General features: G+C 37.0%; 1 protein-coding gene across 1 annotated transcript in view; it reads right to left on the reverse strand.

Moving 5' to 3' along the window:
- Nucleotides 1-23,525, reverse strand: part of TDRD5 (tudor domain containing 5) — a 96,157-nt gene that overhangs the window by 58,733 nt on the left and 13,899 nt on the right. The window contains exons 5-6 of the mRNA XM_047076461.1: nucleotides 16,653-16,736; nucleotides 14,300-14,356 (exon numbers count right to left, since the gene is read on the reverse strand). Coding sequence (XP_046932417.1) covers nucleotides 14,300-14,356; nucleotides 16,653-16,736 — 141 coding nt within the window. The remainder of the gene's footprint in view (nucleotides 1-14,299; nucleotides 14,357-16,652; nucleotides 16,737-23,525) is intronic.

Consider the following 23,525-nt stretch of genomic DNA (forward strand, 5'->3'; position numbering starts at 1 on the left):
ATTATATTTAAAAATTAAATTAAAAAAAATAAATTCTTCTTGCATTTCTCTCAGCAATGTTTAGCAGTTTTCAGTGTAAATGTTTTATGTTTCTTAATCTTATCTTCAAGTAATTTGACACTATTGTAAATAGGAATTTCTAAATTTCATTTTCCAATTGTTTTCTGCTTTATCGGGAAATGTAACAGATTTTTTAAATATTAAACCATGAACCTTTGGTCTCAGTAAATTCACTAGTTATAGTAGCTTTTTCTTGGATTCCTTAATATATTCTACATACAATCATGTTTTCTGCAAATAAAGACAATTTTATTTCTCCTCTTCAGGTTCAATTTGCCTTTTGTAGAACTTGCCCATTTCATCTAAGTTGTCAAATGACTGGCACAGTTTATAAATTCCCTTACTGTCATTTTAGTACCTGTAGAATACTAAATTATCTATAATGGCAAAATCTTCTTCCTTCATAATACTGCAGTCTGTGTCCTCTCTTTTTATTCCTAAGTATTCAGTGGTTCATCAGTTTTGGTGAATCAACATTTGGTTTTGTTAACTTTCTCTTAATTGGTAATTTATTGATTTCTATCCTTAGCTTCCTCCTACTTGTTGAGTTTACTTTGCTCCTCTTTCTCTAGCCTTCTTAAGGTAAACCCCTAGATCAGTGATGGTTTTATACCTTTCTCCTTTTCTAATCTGGGCATTTCAGAGCTATAAATTCCCATATGACGACTGCTTTGGCTGCATCTCACAGATGATATGTTCCATTTTCATTACCGTGCAGCTGGAAATATTTTCTAATTTCCCTGTAATTTCTTCTCTAATAATTATTTAGAAGAACGCTACTTAACTTCCAAATTATCTGAAGGGTTAATTCTTAATTAATTTATTGATTTGTAATTTAATTCCTTCTTAATAAGAGAACATACTCTATGATTTCAGTATTTTGAAACTTTTTAAGACTTCATTCTATAGCTAACTCTATTCTATTTTCTATCTTAACAAATGTCCCATGTATACTTGGATAGAATGTGTATTCTGCAACTGCGGAGTCTAGTGTTCTATAAAATAGATCAAAATGGTAAAGAGGTGTTTCAGATTTTCTATGTCCTTATTCATTTTTTTTACTATCCCATCAACTGCTGGGGAAAAAAATCTGTTTATGGAAATAATTGTTCTGTCCATTTTTGGACCATTTATTTTAAAATAATAGGTAAACACATATTTAACTGTTGTGTCTTCCTAATAAATCGATCCTTTACCCTTATGAAAGGGCCCTCTGATAATATACTTTGTCTTGAACTCTGCTTTATCTGATTTTCTTAAATATTTTATTTTATTTTTTAAGTAAGCTCTACACTCAACATGGGGCTCAAACTCACAGCCCTGAGATCAAGAGTTGCACACTTCCACAGAGTCAGCCAGCCAGGTGCCCCTATCTGATTTTTTTAAATCAATTTAGTCCGTTTATGCTTACTGCATGTACCTGTACATGTTATTCATCTTTTCCTTTCAGTCTCTGTCTTTATATTTACAGTGTGTTTCTTATGGATGACAGCTAGTTAGTTGTACCTTGCCTTTTCACCCTGTCTTATAATTGCATTAAACCAAATATTTAGTATACTTACATTTATGAAATTAATGTAATTGGATTTACAGCTACCACTTTTCTCTTCAATTTTTTCTGATACTATCTGAATTCTGTTCCTCTCAGACTTTGTTCCTTCACCATCTTTCAAGCAAGAGAGCTGATCGGTAAGCCCTATCTTCCTTGGGGTTTACAAAGTATTTTTATATAATTCCATTTTAATTTATCTACTGGTTTTACAGCTGCAAATCTGCATTTTTATGGCTTCTTTATAGAGTCTTAACTTTTCAGTATGACTGTACAACCTCATATAAATTATAAAGAACCTTGAAACCTATAGCTCCACGCACTCCACTCATTATGCTATAGTTTTCACATGTATTGCACCTACATGTTACAAACCCAATTATGTAATAATTTTTGCTTTAAGCAGTCATATATTTAATTGATGAAAGAAGTCATATACACCAAAAACCGTAAAATACCTAGGAATAAATTTAACCAAAGAGGTGAAAAATCTATACACTGAAAACCATAGAAAGCTTATGAAATAAATTGAAGACGACACAAAAAAATGGAAAAATATTCCATGCTCCTGGATAAGAACAAATATTGTTAAAATGTTAATACTACCCAAAGCAATCTACATATTCAATGCAATCCCTATCAAAATAACACAAGCATTCTTCACCGAGCTAGAACAAACAGCCCTAAAATTTGTATGGAACCAGAAAAGACCCCAAATAGCCAAAGCAATCTTAAAAAAGAAAACCAAAGCAGGAGGCATCACAATCCTGGACTTCAAGCTGTATTACAAAGCTGTAATCATCAAGACAGTATGGTACTGGCATAAGAATGGACATTCAGACCAATGGAACAGAGAACCCAGAAATGGACCCACAAACGTATGGCCAACTAACATTTGACAAGGCAGTAAAGAATATTCAGTGGAATAAAGACAGTCTCTTCAGCAAGTGGTGCTGGGAAAACTGGACAGCGACATGCAGAAAAATGAACCTGGACAACTTTCTTACACCATACACAAAAATAAACTCAAAATGGATGAAAGACCTAAATGTAACAGGAAGTCACCAAAATCCTTGAGGAGAGGGGCACCTGGGTGGCTCAGTTGGTTAGGCGACCGACTTTGGTTCAGGTCATGATCTCACAGTCTGTGAGTTCAAGCCCCATGTCGGGCTCTGTGCTGACAGTTCAGGGCCTGGCGCCTATTTCAGATTCTGTGTCTCCCCACACCACCCCTCCCCCACTCATGCTTTGTGTCTGTCTCTCAATAATAAACATTAAAAAAAAATTTTTTTAAATCCTTGAGAAGTAGGCAAAAACCTCTTTGATCTTAGCCACAGCAACTTCTTACACAACACGTCTCCAGAGGCAAGGGAAACAAATGCAAAAATGAACAATTGGGACCTCATCAAAATAAAAAGCTTCTGCACAGTGAAGGAAAACAATCAGCAAAACTAAAAGGCACCTGACAGAATGGGAGAAAATACTTGCAAACGACCTATCAGATAAAGGGTTAGTATCCAAAATCTATAAAGAACTTACCAAACTCAACACCCAAAAAACAAATAATCTAGTGAAGAAATGGGCAGAAGACATGAAGACACTTCCCCAAGAAAGACATCCAGATGGCCAACCGACACATGAAAAAATGCTCCACATCACTCATCATCAGGGAAATACAAATCAAAACCACAATGAGATACCACCTCACACCCGTCAGAATGGCTAACATTAACAACTCAGGCAACAACAGATGTTGGAGAGGATGTGGAGAAAGAGGATCTCTTTTACACTGCTGGTGGGAATACAAAGTGGTGCATCCACTCTGGAAAATAGTATGGAGGTTCTTCAAAAAATTAAAAATAGAACTACCCTACGACCCAGCAATTGCACTACCAGGTATTTATCCAAGGGATACAGGTATGCTGTTTCAAAGGGACACATGCACCCCAATGTTTGTAGCAGCACTATCAACAATAGCCAAAGTATGGAAAGAGCCCAAATGTCCACCGATGAATGAATGGATAAAGAAGATGTGGTATACACACACACACACACACACGGAGTACTACTCGGCAACCAAAAAGAATTAAATCTTGCCATTTACAATATGTGGATGGAACTAGAGGTTATTATGCTAAGCAAAATTAGAGAAAGACAAATACCATATGACTTTACTCATATGAAGACTTTAAGACACAGAACAGATGAACACAAGGGAAGCAAAAATAATATAAAAACATGGAGGGGACAAAACATAAGAGACTCTTAAATACAGAGAACAAACAGAGGGCTACTAGAGGGGTTGTGGAAGGGGGGATGGACTAAATGGGTAACTAACCCTGAAATCATTGTTGCACTATATGCTAACTAAATTGGATGTAAATTAAAAAATAAATAAAAAGAAAACTCATATATACCCATTTCCTGTGCTCTTCAATTCTTCCTGCAGATTTAAGTCCAATCTAGAATCATTTCATTGCTCCTGAAGAAAGTTCTTTAGAATTTCTTATAGTGCAGAACTGCTTACTATTCTCAATTTTTGATTATTTGAAAATGTCTTTATTTTACTTTCATTCTTAAAAGATATCATCATTGGATGGGCACCTGGGTCTCTCAGTCAGTTGAGCATCTCACTCTTGATTTTGGCTCAGATCATGATCTTACAGGTGTGAAACAGAGCCCCACGTCAGACTCCACACTGAGTGTGGAGCCTGCTTAAGATTCTCCCCCTCTAGGGGCGCCTGGGTGGCGCAGTCGGTTAAGCGTCCGACTTCAGCCAGGTCACGATCTCGTGGTCCGTGAGTTCGAGCCCCACGCCAGGCTCTGGGCTGATGGCTCGGAGCCTGGAGCCTGTTTCCGACTCTGTGTCTCCCTCTCTCTCTGCCCCTCCCCCGTTCATGCTCTGTCTCTCTCTGTCCCAAAAAAATAAATTTAAAAAAGTTGAAAAAAAAAATTAAAAAAAAAAAAAAGATTCTCCCCCTCTACCCCTCCCTTGCTTGAGTGGTCTCTCAATAAATAAAAGAAAAAATTAATTACATTAAAAAAGACACTATCACTGGATACAAAATATTGGCCTAACATTTTTCCTTTGAGCACTTTAAAGATATACTTCCACTATCTTCTAGTTATTGTTTTTAATGAGAAGTCAGTCATCATTTGTATCATTGTTCAACCGTGTGCATTCTGTTGGGTGCTTTCAGGATTTTCTCTGAAAATCATTTTTCTCTGGCTTCTTTCAGAATTTTCTAATTATCTTTGGTTTACTGCAGTTTGACTAGAATGTGCCTGTGTAAGGTTTTCTTTGTATTCACTGTGTGGGATTATCTGGGCTTCTTAAATCTGTAAACTTTTCATAAAATTTGGAATATTTCCAGCCATATTTTCAAATATTTTGCCCTTTCTCTCCACACCAATTACACATATGTTACACCACTTGGTATTTTCCCAGAAGTCTCTCAGACTCTGCTTTTTTTCTTATCCTTATTTTCTCTGTCCTTCAGATTGAATTATTTCTGTTGATCTGTCTTAAAGTTCACTGATGGTTTCTTCTGCCATTTCCAATTTGTTAAGATACTACAGTGAATTTTTTACTTCTATTATTTCCAGTTCTAGAAAATAATTTTTCTCCATTAACATATGTTATCTGTTCATTCAATATGAGCATATGTATTTTTTTTAAATAGGTAAAAATCTTAGATGTCGTATTAGTATAAGCAGAGATGCTGTAACAAAATGCCACAAATGGGGGGACTTAAACAACAGACATTTATATTTTCTCACAAGTCTGGAGGCTGGAAAGCCCAAGATCAAATACATGGCAAGGAGGCTTCTCCTTGGCTTGCTGACAGCTGCTTTTTCACTGTGCCCTCATATGGACTTTACTCTGCACTCACGCACTCCTAGTATCTCTTGCTCTTCTTAAAAGGACACCAGTCTTACTGGATTAGAGCCTCACCTCATGACTTCATTTAACTTTATTTTCTTATTTTTTAAGTTTTCATCAATATTTAGTTCTGTAGAAAACAGTGTATGGTTACACGGGAAAGAAAAATTCGTAAGGACTGTCATCATCAATTGTGATTACACATATAAATTCCAGTAAGTTAATAATTTATACTCCACTTCATAACTATTCAACTTAAAAACATCTGAGGAATACTCAAGATGGTGAAAAATATTACCAATAAAAACAAACAACACAGTTAAAAAATTTTGTTCTTGTCATATTGAATGAAGCCACTGTAAAAATAACTTGCAATTCATATTAGCATTAACTTCAAAACCCTCCAATCAGCTTTTGCTTTGTCATTACCAAAGGTTTTCTTGGTTTTCGATGAGAAGAATCTTCAAAAAATTTTAGTGTAGTAATCATAAAATAACTTTAATGTATCAAACTACATTGGAATTCCCCACTAGGAATTCATTTTTACAGAGTAAAATTGCTTAATATTCATATCAGTAACAATAAAGTTTTTTTAATTTACATTTAAATTTACAATTTATATGTTAGCATATAGTGCACTTATGATTTGAGGAGTAGAATCCAGTGATTCATTCCCTACTAATAACACCCAGGGCTCATCCCAGTAGGTGTCTTCCTTAATGCCCCCTGACCATTAGCCCATCCCCCCACCCATAACCCCTGCAACAACACTTAGTTTGTTCTTTATATTTAAGAGTCTCTTATGTTTTTCCCCCTCTCTGTTTTATATTATTTTTGCTTCCCTTCCCTTACGTTCATCTGTTTTGTATCTTAAATTCCACACGAGTGAAATCGTGATACTTGTCTTCCTCTAGTTTTGCTTAGCATAACACTAGTTCCATCCACGTTGTTGCAAATGGAAAGATTTCGTTCCTTTTGATTGCCGAGTAGTACTCCATTGTGTGTGTGTGTGTGTGTGTGTGTGTATACACACCATATCTTCTTTATCCATTCATCTGTCAATGAACACTTGGGCTCTTTCTATACTTTGGCCATTGTTGACAGCGCTGCTATAAACATTGAGGTGTATGTGCCCCTTCGAAACAGCACACCTGTATCCTTTGTATAAATACTTAGTGGAATTGCTGGGTCATAGAATAGTTCCATTCTTAATTTTTCAAGGAACCTCCATACTGTTTCCCAGAATGGCTGCACCAGTTTGCATTCCCACCAGCAGTATAAAAGGGTTCCTCTTTATCCACATCCTCTCACATCTGTTGTTGCCTGAGTTGTTAATGTTAGCCATTCTGACGGGTGTGAGGTGGTATCTCATTGTGGTTTTGATTTGTATTTCCCTGATGATGAGTGATGTGGAGCATTTTTTCATGTGTCGGTTGGCCATCTGGATGTCTTCCTTGGAGAAGTGTCTATTCATGTCTTTTGCCCATTTCTTCGCTGGATTATTTGGTTTTTGGGTGTTGAGTTTGATAAGTTCTTTATAGATTTTGGATACTAACCCTTTATCTGATAGGTTGTTTGCAAGTATCTTCTCCCATTCTGTCAGGTGCCTTTTAGTTTTGCTGATTGTTTCCTTCACTGTGCAGAAGCTTTTTATCTTGATGAGATCCCAGTAGTTCATTTTTGCTTTCGTTTCCCTTGCCTCCAGAGACGTGTTGATGCAGCCTAGGTCACAGAGGGTTCTGCCTTTCTCCTCGAGGATTTTGATGGCTTCTGGTCTTACATTGAGGTCTTTCAACCATTTTATTTTTGTGTATGGTGTAAGAAAGTGGTCCAGGTTCATTTTTCTGCATGTCGCTGTCCAGTTTTCCCAGCACCACTTGCTGAAGAGACTGTCTTTATTCCATTGGATATTCTTTGTGCTTTGTCAGAGATCAATTGGCCATAGGTTTGTGGGTCCATTTCTGGGTTCTCTGTTCTGTGCCACTGATCTGAGTGTCTGTTCTTGTGCCAGTACCATACTGTCTTGATGATTACAGCTTTGTAATACAGCTTGAAGTCCAGAATTGTGATGCCTCCTGCTTTGGTTTTCTTTTTCAAGATTGCTTTGGCTATTTGGGGTCTTTTCTGGTTCCATACAAATTTTAGGACTGTTTGTTCTAGCTCGGTGAAGAATGCTTGTGTTATTTTGATAGGGATTGCATTGAATATTTAGATTACTTTCGGTAGTATTGACATTTTAACAATATTTGTTCTTCTTATCCAGGAGCATGGAGTATTTTTACTTTTTTGTGTCGTCTTCAATTTATTTCATAAGCTTTCTATGGTTTTCAGTGTATAAATTTTTTACCTCTTCAGTCAGGTTTATTCCTAGATATTTTATGGGTTTTGGTGCAATTGTAAACGGGATCAATTCCTTGATTTCTCTTTCTGCTACTTCATTATTGGTATATAGAAATGCAACCAATTTCTGTGCATTGATTTTATATACTGTGACACTGCTGAATTCATGGATCAGTTCTAGCAGTTTTTTAGTGGAATCTTATGGGTTTTCCATATAGAGTATCATGTCACCTGCAAAGAGTAAAACGTTTTGACTTCCTCTGTGAGTTGGAAGCCTTTTATTTCTTTGTGTTGTCTGATTGCTGAGGCTAAGACTTCCAATACCATGTTGATTAACAGTGGTGAGAGTGGACATCCCTGTCGTGTTCCTGATCTTAGGGGGAAAGCTCACAGGTTTTCGCCATTGAGGATATTAGCAGTGTGTCTTTCATATACAGCTCTTATGATCTTGAGGTATGATCTTTCTATCCCTACTTTCTTGAGGGTTTTTATCAAGAAAGGATGCCATATTTTGTCAAATCCTTTCTCTGCATCTATTGAGAGGATCATGTGGTTGTTGTCCTTTCTTTTATTAATGTGCTGTATCACACTGATTGATTTGTGGATACTGAACCAGCCCTGCAGCCCAGGAATGAACCCCACTTGATCATGGTGAATAAATTTTTTTTTTAACGTATTGTTGGATCCGGTTGGCTAATATCTTCTTGAGAATTTTTCCATCCATGTTCATCAGGAAAACTGGTCTGTAGCTTTCCTTTTTAATGGGATCTTTGTCTGGTTTTGAAATCAAGGTAATGCTGAAAACATGTATTTCTTTATATCCTTTTATGTGACTATAAAAGTGCCTTTAAAACGCTTTTTCTAACTTCAACATCTGTGTTACCAATGTTTGCATTGATTACTTTTTCTCTTCACCAAGGATCACATTCTCTTGTTTCTTAATATATTTAGTAATTTGTTTCGTATCCTGGACATCATGAATTATATAGTGTAAAGACTTAGGAATCATTTATATTCCTTTTAAGACTATTGCTTTTTGCTTTGTTTCAGCAGGGAATTAATTTGGCTGAACTTAAACACAAAGTTTGCCTCTCTGTAATGGTCAACAGCCAAAATATATTCAGTTCTTTTAGCCTTAGTAGGCTGCTTTGAGCCTACCCTAACTATGTGCAGTTCAACTGTCAGCCAGAGATTTGGGCAGAATTTACGTGAAGAATTTGATGCAACTTCTCTGTAGCTGTCTCCATCCTAAAATTTCTCATTTCTCAGCTGCTTATGTAGCTCCTTTGGTTACTTAAGGAAGTAAAAACTTCTGATTTTTTGTCCAAATTCCAAACATTGGATGGGGACCACCATCAGGACAAAATCTAGGCAAACAAGAGGTGCCAAAACAAAAACAGGGTGGGAGCCTTCCCTCTTGCAAATACTGAATCGTGTCCAGTTTCTGCCTACTTTTAGGTATTGATCTAGTAACTTCAGATAGTTTTTTTTACGCTACGTCCAGAATTGGTAATACCTTCAAGACTGTTCCAATATATGCTACTCAGACACAGTATCATCTTAATTTATTTGCATACCTGAGTTTCTCACTAGATTTCAAAAACCTTACAGACTTTTTTATGCCTGGATGCCCAGTGTTTCCTTCATTTCCTTTTGATTTTCAAAAGGTTGCTCATATTTATTTGTTTTTCTGAGAGCATTATTATATATTATTCTGAGAGCATTTTTGCTCGTCATCTTTGCAGTTTAGTCTTCATTTTGGAAATGACTTTTTCTTTCATTTCCCATTCTTTCCAGTCTATTATTACCTTATTTTCAAACTCATGTATTTTGGATTTATGTTTTATATCATGTTTTATATCACTTTCTCAATGTATCATTTTGAAAAAGAAGATTCAGTTTTGATCTGTATAGGGGCATGTGTTTCTGATATACTTTCACTACCTGTAAATATATTCTACTTCTTCTTCTCTTTTTTCTTAACACAATGAAGAGGTTTGACCCTGATCCTCTTCTGTTGCATATTTTAGGTGAAATTCTTTCTCCTAATTTGTAAAACATCACTCTGGATGGCTTTTGTGCTACACAGAGTTCCTTCTTCTACTATTTTCATATACTGTTAAAAAATATAGTATCCTACTATAACCACTGTAGATATCCTTCAAAAAATTAAAAATAGAAATACAGGATGATCCAATAATTCCGCTATTGGGTAATTTACCCAAAGAAAATGAAAACACTAATTTATGCACCCCTATATTTATTGCAGCATTATTTACAATATCCAAGATATGGAAGCAACCTAAGAATCCATCAGTAGATGAATGGATAAGGAAGATGTGGTGTACACACACACACAATTACCCAATCATAAAAAAGAATGGGATCTTGGGGCGCCTGGGTGGCGCAGTCGGTTAAGCGTCCGGCTTCAGCCAGGTCACGATCTCACGGTCCGTGGGTTCGAGCCCCGCGTCGGGCTCTGGGCTGATGGCTCGGAGCCTGGAGCCTGTTTCCGGTTCTGTGTCTCCCTCTCTCTCTGCCCCTCCCCCGTTCGTGCTCTGTCTCTCTCTGTCCCAAAAATAAATAAACGTTGAAAAAAAAAAAATTTAAAAAAAAAAAAAAAAAAAAAAAAAAGAATGGGATCTTGCCAACAACATGGATGGATCTAAAAAATATTATGCTAAGTGAAATAAGTCAGAGACAAATACCATATAAGTTCACTATATGTGAAATCTAAAAGCAAACAAACAAACAAAGAACAAAAAGCAGAATCAGACTTGTAAACACACAGAACAAACTGATGGCTTCCAGAAGGGAGGGGATGGAATGGAGGGGCCAAATGGGTAAAGGGAAGTGGGAGATACAGGCTTCTAGTTACGGAATAAGTCACAGAAATTAAGGCACAGCACAAGAAATACAGTCCATGATATTATAAGTGTATGGTGACAGATGGTACCTACACTTTCAGTAAACACACCATTATATTTAAACTTGTCAAGTTGCTATATGGTACACCTGAAACTAATGCAACGTTGTCAACTACATTCAAATTTAAAAATGAATAAAAAAAAATACATAGTAGCTTGTTTTTGAAGCGTCCTGGCTCTTTTCCCTTAATCCTATTTACATCTGGACTCTTCTTTTTCTATGGTCCCTATCCTGCTCAATTTCTCCCTCATTTTTGGTCCTATCTGGAAGAGAGTTCTGACCTGTCCATTTCAAGAATTCACAGGTAACTATATGTTCCAGCCTAATTCAAGGCTTACCATGAAACACTCCCTGCTTTTAGATACATGTGCTTTGCACTCTCTGCTATTAGATATATCAAAATATTATCCAGTCTCAGCTGCTGTTTTCAAAATGGCTTGCTGTACTTTCTAGTGAATATCTGATGGTTATTTCATAGTTTTTTGTTTCTAGATCCATCAGACATTGGCTCCCCTGCTTCCCTCTTTTATCCTGACACAGACACTGGTATCAGTAAGACCTTGTGGCTGCTGGTAACTACTCCCCACACAATTGTTCTTGGAAAATATATTACCCAGTTTTGTTGTAGATATTATCAGTGGAGTTCTGGTTTTGCTATCTGGTTTTCTCTCTTTATGTGGAGCCTCAGGAGAAGCCAAGAACTATGCTGCCACTGCACTATATCTTCCCTTCAATCAGCAATTTAACAAGGGATCTTGAACAAATGACAGACTACTCACCAGGTATTTCAAGAAAGCAAATCATAAAGGTAGCTTTTATATCACGTTGGATAAATAAAGGTTAAGCAAGTGTTTCCACAAGTTAGAACAAAAGTTAAATTAAATCTATACTTAGTATATACTTCTAATCATCAAGGTGAATTTCTGCATAAATCTGTTTACTAGGAAGAGCAAAGAGCTCTGCTGTAACATTAAAAGGTTTTTTTTCTCAGTATATGAAATTTTTTTCAAATTGGTTTCCATACAACACTCAGTGCTCATCCCAAAAGGTACCCTCCTCAATACCCATCACCCACCCCCCATCAACCCTCAGTTTGTTCTCAGTTTTTAAGAGTCTCTTATGCTTTGGCTTTCTCCCACTCTAGCCTCTTTTTTTTTTTTTCCTTCCCCTCCCCCATGGGTTTCTGTTAAGTTTCTCAGGATCCACATAAGAGTGAAAACATATGGTATCTGTCTTTCAGATCTGCCATACAGATATGCCTTATTTCACTTAGCATCACACTCTCCAGTTCCATCCACGTTGCTACAAAGGGCCATATTTCATTCTTTCTCATTGCCACGTAGTACTCCATTGTGTATATAAACCACAATTTCTTTATCCATTCATCAGTTGATGGACATTTAGGCTCTTTCCATAATTTGGCTATTGTTGAGAGTGCTGCTATAAACATTGGGGTACAAGTGCCCCTATGCATCAGTACTCCTGTATCTCTTGGGTAAATTCCTAGCAGTGCTATTGCTGGATCATAGGGTAGATCTATTTTTAATTTTTTGAGGAACCTCCACACTGTCTTCCAGAGTGGCTGCACCAATTTGCATTCCCACCAACAGTGCAAGAGGGTTCCCGTTTCTCCACATCCTCTCCAGCATCTATAGTCTCCTGATTTGTTCATTTTGGCCACTCTGACTGGCGTGAGGTGATATCTGAGTGTGGTTTTGATTTGTATTTCCCTGATGAGGAGCGACGCTGAGCATCTTTTCATGTGCCTGTTGGCCATCTGGATGTCTTCTTTAGAGAAGTTTCTGTTCATGTTTTCTGCACATTTCTTCACTGGGTTATTTGTTTTTCGGGTGTGGAGTTTGGTGAGCTCTTTACAGATTTTGGATACTAGCCTAAAAGGTTTGTTTTAATTTCTCCAAGATTGCTGACTTGCAACCTTAATGCCATGAACTTTATCATAAGCTACATTTGTGGTATAAAACTATTCACTTTGAGTTATGAATCTCGCATAGGAGATTGATTTCATCCATAAATTTGTGATAATTAAGTCATATTCTATTATAGACTTTTTTCTGGAATTTCATTAGATAAGTTAATTTTCTGGTTAAAAAAAAAGAGCTCTTGTTTAAGTTCATTTGAAATAAACTGTGTGGCTCTAAAAGATTCATTTTTTTTAAACAGTGTTAAGCTTTCTCTATCACTACCCCAAGCCATGATGTGTGTCTTTTCAATCTTTCTTTTTCTTCTAAGAGTTAATATTTATTGAGCAATGGCAGGCACTGTTCTAAGCATTTCATTTTGAAGTCATTACAACTTCACAAAACTGAGTAAATAATATCCTGACTTTACATATCACTTATAAACTAGCACAGGGGCGCCTGGGTGGCCCAGTCAGTTAAGCATCTGAGTCATGAACTCGCTGTTCATGGGTTTGAGCCCCGGGTCAGGCTCTGTGCTGACAGCTCAGAGCCTAGAGCCTGGAGCCTCCTTCAGATTCTGTATCTCCCTCTCTCTCTCTACCCCTCCCCCACTCATGCTCTGCCTCTCTCAGTCTCTCAAAAATAAACATTAAAACAAATTTTTTTTACCTAGCACATAAAGGTTAATGTATCTTAACTATTATGTGGTAGTATATCACAATATCTGTGTTTACATCTGCGAATATATGACAGTTTTCATGGCACAGTAGTTAAGATTTAGGATTCTGAAGCCAGGATGCCTGGGGTTCAAATCCTGGATCTACCTGTTACTGGCTATGTGACCCTTAGGCAAGTCACTGCTCTGTGCCTCAGTCTGTTGTGAAAGTCAAATGAATTACAATATGAAAAGCAGTCAGAATGCAGCTTGGCATAGAACTTACACAGGTCTTAGCATTTTTTTAATTGGATTTACAGTAATAACTGAATTACCATTCTGCAGCTTGATTTTTTTCACTCAACAGATGGCTCCAAAAATGATCTGCATTGCACAACAAACCTAGTTCATTTTATCTACTGTGTATTATTCCAGTGCATCAATGTCCACCTCAATTTATCCATCTTCCTATGACAGTCGTTTAATCTGTTTCCAGTTTTTACTCTGCTGCCATGTGCACGTCTTACATATGTGTGCATGTGCATACATGCAGCAGTTTCTCTAGAGTATACATTAGAAGTGGAAATGCTGGATCACTGGGGGTGCAAATCTTCAACTTTACTTGATACTGACAAAATGCTCTCCAAAGGGGCTGTGTTGCACAAGCAGTGGAGGACGTATTTGGTTTCTCCACATGCCGACTAACACTTAGTATTGTCAGGCCTTAAAAATAAATTAGCTTTGATTCTAATAATAATTTTAACTGGTAAAGATATCCTTCCTATGTATAATGAAGTACTTACAAAGCACCATATTCTTAACTCTTTTGGTAAAGAAAAGGATACCAAAATGCAAAACAAAATATTTAAGTTCTAAGGCACACACTTGGAAGATCCCAGGAGTGGCAACAAAATTTCTATCCATCACAAGAAACATAAGCCATTAAAAAAAAAAAAAATACTCACCTCAAACTCTCCAAGAAGTTTAGAAATAAGCAAACCCTCTGGAAATTTGGATACAACCTAATAGAAAATAAAATGCAATATAAATAGACACCATTAGGGTGCTGCTAACAAAGTATTAAAATAAAACAGTATAAATTTAAATAGTAATAAAGGTAAAAAAAAATTATTGAGTGAATGAATTAAAAGTCACAATAATTTAGATCAGTTTCCAGTTTTAAAAAAGGTTATAACCAAATGAAGGCAGTGATTTCCAATGTTTCCAGAGTGGGAAATCATTCTTACATAACACTGCAATGCCACAGCTCTCCAAAAATTCCTACAAATCTTTAGCAAACCTATTTAGCTTTAGCTCACATAAAATAAATACCCTACAGCATAGCTTCAAGTATTTTAAATGGAAGGAAAAAATATAATGGACACTATAGAAAACTTTGAAAAAATACCATTAAGCAAAGAAAAAAATTATCCATAGTCTTTGTTGCCCATATGTACATAAAAATATCTATATTTAGTATAAAAAATAAGGTCATTTCCATAACAAGTTTTTATTATCATACCACCATCTTTCCATGGCAGTAAATACGGATCAACATATTTACTGGTTATAGGGTTTTCTAATAATTCAATATATTTATATTTATTTACTAGATCCTCTCTTTATGGTTGTGTCCTGTTTGTTATCATCACAATTCTTATAATTATTCTCTTATTTGCATCTCTCACACTTGTCCAATTTTTAGGAAAAATTCCTAAAAGCAAACTTACTCTATCCCCTTAAAGTATAAAAAGCTTTGTTTTCCCAGATTTTTCCAAATTTTACATATTTAATTAAAAAGTCTAAATCAAGTTTCAGAAAAATATAAAAATGACTCCAAAATCCTGTGACTCAGAGATAGCTGTTGCTCGTTTTCAGAAATCATCCTTTCAGAAACCCCTTTATGTACACACACATTACACATGATTTTACATGAAAGGACAACACTTAACATGCTATTCTATAAACCCTGTTTTTAAAGTCTAACAATATGTCAAGAAGATACTTCCATGTAAATTAAGTGAGATATAAAGAAACATTTTTATGAGCCACATGATGTTGTCTAGTTTGGGTAGTTAATTTAACCAATGCTTTACCAGTGAATACTTAATTTTTCTCCTTTTTATTACCATAAAAAAATCATATTCAACATCCTTAAATAATCGTTGGATACATGGTCAAATGTCCAAACAAAAAAGCAGGATTTGAATGCACCATGGTTTTTGCATTTCTCCCAGTAAAATCATGACATCAGAAATGGAATAACTTCAAAAGCATAAGAGTTGTAATGGCACTCTGATCATTCAAATAAGAATAGCTCCTGCCAAAATTTCAAGTGTACATACCCTTTAGCCTGATACGTAACAAGCAAAGAACTTTCACAAGTTAATAGGGAAAAACAACACATTAAGCCAAAGACAAGAAAAAGCAATTATCACATAAGAAATACAAATGGCTACTAAGCATATGAAAAGATGCTCAATGTAAAAATCAAGGGGTATAAACTACAAAAACCCAATTGGATAGTAACATTTCACGGTCACTTGGGGTGTCAATCTGTTCAAACCTTTTAGAGGGTAATTAGGTATTAATGACCAAAACTACACTATTCAATACCTTTGGCAAGTCTACTTCTAGATACATGTTTGAGGACATTACCTGTAGTATTTTTTAATAGCCAAGGCTAGAATAACCCAATTTAATTAACTGCACATCTTATAAATGAAACATAGTACATCGACAGAGTAAAATGCCACGTAACTTTTAGAATATTTGACATACATATGTACGAAACTGATACTGTAAAGATCTTGAACTGTTTGCTAACAATTTATTGGGGTAAGGGGAAGAACAAAAGGCAGGCAGCATTTCTGGCACTTCAATTTTTAAAATAATTTTGAAAGCATTAAAAAATTTTAGGAGTGGGTATTTTTTTTTCTGATCTTAAACGAATAGCCACTCCATTTGCTATATATTTGAAAAGATCAGGTATAAGTGTAAAACTAATAAATACTTACAGGCAAATTAAATTTAACCACGAATGAGACCTAAATATATAATTAGAGGTGCCTGGGTGGCTTAGTCTGTTCAACGCCAATTTTTCAGCTCAGGTCATGATCTAGCAGTTTGTGAGTTTGAGTCCCACATCTGTCTCTGTGCTGACAGCTGAAAGCCTGGAGCCTGCTGTGGATTCTGTGTCTCCCTCTCTCTCTACCCCTCCCTTGTTCGTGCTCTTTCAAAAACAAACCAACATTAAAAAATTTTTAAATTGTACAATCAATCATCCCTATTCATTTCCCAGAAACAGAAAATACTTACCAATTTTATCTTATGTTTTAGTTCTGGATTGATAGTCCCTCCAGGCCCAATTTGTGCAATAACTGATTTGAATGTGTTCTCCAACTATGAAAAAAAAAAAAAAAGTTCAGGTTATAATCCAAAAAGATCAAAGATAAATATGAACAATATGTAAAAGGAAACATCTACCACAGGAAATTTTATTTCAATCAAATGGGTAAAATATTGTTAAGAGGCACTGTAGCATTTCATACCACATAAAATACCTCTAAAATAGATGCAATCTATAAAACTAAACACTCTCAATTTTCCAGAATAATTAACATTCTCTTTAACAATTAGATTCTAGAGTATCCAATTTTTCAATCTCCTACTCGTACCCAGAAAGGATTCTTGTTACTAGTTTCCTTCTATTTATTTTTTTTATTTTATTTTTTTTATTTAAAAAAATTTTTTTAACATTTATTTATTTTTGAGACAGAGAGAGACAGAGCATGAACGGGGGAGGGGCAGAGAGAGAGGGAGACACAGAATCGGAAGCAGGCTCCAGGCTCTGAGCCATCAGCCCAGAGCCCGACGCGGGGCTCGAACTCACGGACCGCGAGATCGTGACCTGAGCCGAAGTCGGACGTTCAACCGACTGAGCCACCCAGGCGCCCCTAGTTTCCTTCTGTTTAAAAAAATTCAGTGTTTACTAAACATATGCTTAGTGAATGCCAAATGCAAGGAAGAGACTGGATGATGGAAGGTCCCTGGGAGGCAGGAAAGCACCTGAGCCTGGCAAGAAGGAAAAGCTCTTCTGCTGTAGTAGAAAAAAAAAAGGGAGAAAGAACCAGGAGGCATATGATACAGAATGTGGGGTCAGGTGGAGTTACTACCTGATGACTTCAGTATTCTCTGTGAGTTGGGCAGCAAGGCCCATTCCTAAGAGTTAGAGGGAAGGGGAAGAAAGTTCAGGCAGTTGAGACAGTAGAAAAATAAAGGCGAGAAAATGATGGAGGACTGTGCAAGGGCAACAGGCCGGCAGTTCTTAAAGGAAAACAGGAGAGGCCAAAGTTAAGACAACAGGGGACTCAGGATTTTAGCTGAGAGAAGCCAATGGCATGGAGAGGCCCCAGTAAGGCAGAAGATGTACAGGAATACTTGGAAAAGCAAGCTGGAAGCACAGGCAAGCATGGTCAGAGAAGCACGGAGCATATGCAGACAGCCCACACCCAGGGAACAGCTACAGCAGGGAGATCTAAAGTGGAATGAAAGATCATGGAGTTATGTTTAAAGACAACGAGTGGATAAAATATGTTAGAAAAGACACAAAAGAGAAAAACAACAAATTACCTAAAATTTTATCACACAGACGCAAACATTATTAATACTTTTTCCTTCTAAACTTTGCATTTTTTCATCTTTCTTCTTGATGACACTTGGCCTGTTATTAGTTACAAACTGTGTAACCTTTTTAGGTCTCGGTTTCCTCATCTGAAAAATGAATTTCACTATCTCTTAAGGTTGACAGGGAAAGGGGATGGGGGGGCAGATTAGGTTCCTAAGATTATTATATCACTAGCTTTCACAAAAAGCCTCAGCCCTTGGGCTTATGTTCTTCATACATCTTCTGAATCGCCATGAGATAACCCCCTAAAGCTCCCCCAGTGAACAGTAAGAGCATCTAAAGGTAACGGATTCTTCACATCCCAACATGCTCCCCTCATCTGAAGATTCAATACAACAACTTCTTGTCTTATCACTGTGCTAGGTGTTTCAGGGGACACACATACACACACACACACACAGAGTCACCTCAGTGCCATTCTTCTCAAGCCCCTTAAAATTAAGTAGGGAAAGGAGATAAATGGATAAACCACTATAAGCTAAGGCTGACTCTGAGCATCACTGAAGAGGTGCAGAATTGCACAAGGACATATTATCACACTAAGTCATAAATATAACGAAGGCTTCCTTTTTGAAGAGCCGGGGAACATCACAGAGAAGGGCGGTAGAGAAGGCAATAAAGGTATAAGGAACTTCATGAACACAGGAAAAAAGGAAAAAAATAATAATAATTTGCCTGAAGGGAATAAGGAAAGAGCGGAAGACAACACTGACAAAAGGAGAAGGAAGTACTACAGAATACCTCAGACGCCAAACTAAGGAGTTTCACCGGGTTATGTAGACAAATACATATGTTGGAGATTTTTAGCAGGGGAGAGGCATCATCAGAAGTTTAATCTGGCAGCAGCAGAAAATGATACTGGGAGGGTGGATGACCAACTGGGAGGCCACAAAAACTGAGGGCAGGCGTCTTCACCAGAGCACTAAGCAAGTCAGACTAGAGAGAGGGGGCACGACAAAGGTGGGACATGGAATCCAGGAAATTAGGAAAGAACACCGTGCAAAGGAGGGAACTGCTGAGGGATGAATAGGAAGAGGCCAGGGAAACAGCCTCAAAGACTATACGGTTTAGAAGGAAAAATGACCTGGGAACACAGAGATAGGATTTTGCTGTTTTTCAATCAATTCCAAAAGCTTGAGAAACTGGGAGGTAACAGGATGAGGATTACAAATGTCATTTTTCCCTCTGAACTATGGCTTGTAACAGGCAAATCACAAGCTAAAAATTGTCTCAACGTTTTTAAACAGCTAGGGGAGAAAATAATATTTTGTGACACATGAAAATTATATGAAATTCAAATTCCAGTATTCATAAAGTTTTTATGGAACATGGCCACACTCACTCATTTACACATTATCCACATGATTGCTTTTCGCACCACAAGGGCAGAGTTGGGTGTTTATAACAGCGCCTCAAATATTTACCATGTGGCCCTTTAGAGAAAACAGTTACCAAGCCTGGGTTTACAATGCTCTTACCTAGGAACAGAGTGTTTCTCAAGAAGGAAAAAAAAAAAACAACAACACAACAGGGGCCTGGGTGGCTCAGTCGGTTAAGTGTCCGACTTCAGCTCAGGTCATGATCTCACAGTTCCTGAGTTTGAGCCCCACATCAGGCTCTGTATCGACAGCTTGGAGCCTGGAGCCTGCTTTTGGATTCTGTATCTCCCTCTCTCTCTGCCCTTCCCTCTCTCTCTCTCTTTCAAAAATAAACATTAAAAAAAAATTTTTCTTCAGGGCGCCTGGGTGGCTCAGTTGATTAAATGTCTGACTTTGGCTCACGTCATAAGCTCGTGGTTCGTGAGTTCAAGCCCCACATCGGGCTCTGTGCTGACAGTTCAGAGCCTGGAGCCTCCTTCAGATTCTGTATCTCCTCCTCTCTCTGCCCCCAACCCCAGCTTGTGGTCTGTCTCTCTCTCTCTCAAATGTGAATAAACATTAAAAAAAAAGTTTTTTTTTTTTTAAAGTAAAAAAATGGGTTTTAGCCTCAAGCTAGACCACTATATTAAGCTAACTTTAAACTGAATGGGGTGGGGAGACTTTTTAAAGTCCAGTTAATCTTGGGGATATCTATAATTGGAGGGTAGAAATTAAAATGGGGGCCGGGGGCAGGGGTAAGAAAGGAAGGTAATCAGTGACTGACATAAGGAAAGTAATCAAGAGGGGCCTCTGATTTCAATAATCCTCCAGTCCCAGATGCCTAAATACCAAACAAAAAGAATGAATAAATCAAGTGAACAAAACATTATCAGAGCATAAATAAAGATGGAAAGTGATGCGAAAAAATACCATATTCAGAGAGGAGCCTCTAGGAACAGAGAAGAGGCAGAAAAGAACTTTGAATCAAAAAGATGGACTCCTCAGAAAAAAGGATAAAGACATAAATAGGCAACTGATAAATATTAAGCAATAAAAGCATCAAGCTCATAAAAAGACAATAGTCCAATAGTTACCTATCATATTGGAAAATTAATTTTATAATAATGCCCATTCATTCAACAAAAATGTACTGAACACATACTATGTGCTGCACACTGTAGGGGTCAATAAACTAGATATGGTCACTGCCCTCCTGGAACTTGCAGTCTGGTGTGGAGAGACAGACATGAAACAATCATAAATATAATTGCAATTATAAAAAATATCATGAAAAGATCCACAGAGTGTTATGAAGGGATAATATGCCAGAAGGCATTAGAAAAGCACTGGGAGACCGAACATACTGGGTTGGTGGCGAGGGAGAGATCATTTATACTGAGTATCATCAAAGGTACAAGAAGCACATTCCTTACGCACCTTATCTCAGTGCTACCTGAAACTTTTACGAGGACAACTTAACTACATAAAAATACACACTCCTTTTGATGCAGTGACTGTTGCTCTAGAAATTTATTCTGTGGAGTAGCGGATATATGCAAATTTGAACAAGATTTTCATCACAAGGCTATTTTTATTTTTTTAACTAGGCTCCATACCCAACGTGGAGCTTAAACTCATGACCCTGAGATTAAGACTCACACACTCTACCGACTGAACCAGCGAGGTGCCCCCACAAGGCTATTTTTAATAGCAAACACTAGAAACAGCCTTAGTGCCTAACAAAAGTTACAAGTTAAATAAATTATGGTGCATCCTACTCCCATTAAAAATTGTATTGGTGGGGCACCTGGGTGGTTCAGTCGGTTAAGTGTCCACCTTCGGCTCAGGTCATGATCTCACGGTTCCTCAGTTTGAGCCCCACGTTGGGCTCTGTGCTGACAGCTCAGAGCCTGGAGTCTGCTTCGAATTGTGTCTCCCTCTTTCTCTGTCCCTCCCCTGCTCATGCTCTGTCTCTCTCTGTCTCTCTCTCTCTCTCAAAAATAGACACTAAAAAAAATTTTTTAATTATGTTGCATTACAATATTTAACAGTGTGGGATGTTCACAATTCACAGTTATGACTTAAAAAAGCAGGTCACAAACCTGGACCAGAATGATTCTATTTAAAAAAAGAAAAAGTCACTTAGCATAATACTCTCTAGCTCTATGTACATCATTGGAAATGGCAAGATTTCATTCTTTTTTATGGTTGAATAATATTCCAGTGTATGTATATACCACATCTTCCTTATCCATTCATCAGTCAATGGACACAGGCTATTTCCATAATTTGGCTATTGTAGATAATGATATTATAAACATCTGAGTGTAGGTATCCTTTTTGAAATAAGTCAGGGCAAGAAAAATACCATATGATTCCACTCATATGTGAACTTGAAGAAACAAAACAAACAAGCAAAGAGGGGGGAAAAGAGGCACACCAAGAAACAGACCTTTAACTACAGAGAACCAGATGATGGCTAGAGAGGCAAAGGGGTCAATAGGTGATAGGGATTAAGGAGGGCACTTGCAATGAGCACCAGGTGTTGTATGAAGGGTTGAATCACTATATTAAACACCTGAAACTAATTACACTATGTTAGCGAACTGGAATTTAAATTAAAAATCAGCTTTTCTGGATGATAAAAGTACAGGTGATTTTTATTTTCTTCTGTGCCTTCTTGTATTTCAAGTCTTCCATAATCAATCTATATTACTTTTGTAATAAGAAAAAAAAGGTTTTAAAAACAGACACCTGGGTGCTATTTAGAAACATGAGGGTGGAAGCATTTTGAAAAGAAGGAAGGTACAGAAGTGACATCTTAGAGGAATATACTCCAGCCCTTTGGCCATATGGTACAACATGAACACATTTCTGATAAAGATCACAAAACTGGCACCAATACACACACGGAAGCAAAGCTTTCAACTGCTTAAATATTTGCCAGATACCTCATCTGACTAAAAGCCAGGCAGCACGGAATGTGACTTGCCATACTAAAAACTTCACCCAAACTCACAAGAAAACGAGATAGTGAACAGCTACTTTGAGTTGGCCAGAGAACACAACTTCCGGAGAACTGCATTAATGAAGCCAGGAACGGCTCCTGCCGACAGGAACTGTTTAGCGTATCCAGCTGCTTGTTGAGGGAAGATACTCTTACAGTATAGTTGAGCCAGGTCACCAAGTGAGATAAAAGAAGTATCCTTTCTTATATGCAATAACCAAGCACACCTCCTTATTCACACAGAAACTACCAAATTGTTTGGTTGCAAATTAAAAGTTAGGTGCAAACTAACACCCAGCCCTGATTTTTAATTCGTTTAAGGCGAGATCTTTTGATAATTGCAGGTTTACCTACTTTAAACCTCATGCTGAATGTTACAATGAAGTTTTCTACTATGTAAGATGGGGTAGGGTGGGGTAGGGTGGGATGGGGTACTCTTAAAGCTAGACAACCTAGAAATGTCAGATCCCTGTTCCCCGACCAAACCCCGGCCATTGTTACAGGCCATGACCTATTCACAATAACAGTAACACTATGGTTACCTGTGATGTAGGACTACAGGAAGCTTCATTCACTAGAAAATACAGCTAATCCATTCTCACCTACTCACATTTGCATCTCCATCCAAACTTCCCTTCAGTCAATCTAAAGGAAATTTAATAGAATGTGGTAAAAAGATTATTCGTATCTTGCAAAAGAGGCTTTAAACTGTTCTAACCATTTCCTTTGTGAAACAAAGCATTACAATGGACAAAGCGTAGATACTAGTGACCACCCTGGCTGTTTCTCTTGAAGGTGAAAGATGAAAAAATACTAACCCTCATTTTACAAAGGAGAAACTTATTTTTCTTCTTTTTAATAACATGTTTTCCTTATTACAAAATAACGTGTTCACTGGAAATACGTGAAATACAGATGATCAAAAAGAAGTCTGTAAATTCATAATTTAAATTTGTTATAGATCTGTTCTTTTTCTATGCTCATAAATACATGTGGAGTTTTGATCAAAAACACATAGCAAACTGATCTAAAATTTTGAAGAAATGGAAGTTGTACTTTTTAGAAATAGGATTATGTAAGATCTGGTAATTATGTAGAGTATGGTCTGCTACCAAAGTAAAATACATAGTTCAAGAATG

This window comes from Lynx rufus, unplaced genomic scaffold (genome assembly GCF_022079265.1).
Source record: "Lynx rufus isolate CCGP_SWC_20201006 ecotype Redwood Valley unplaced genomic scaffold, mLynRuf1.p SCAF_15, whole genome shotgun sequence".
Lineage (NCBI taxonomy): Eukaryota > Metazoa > Chordata > Mammalia > Carnivora > Felidae > Lynx > Lynx rufus.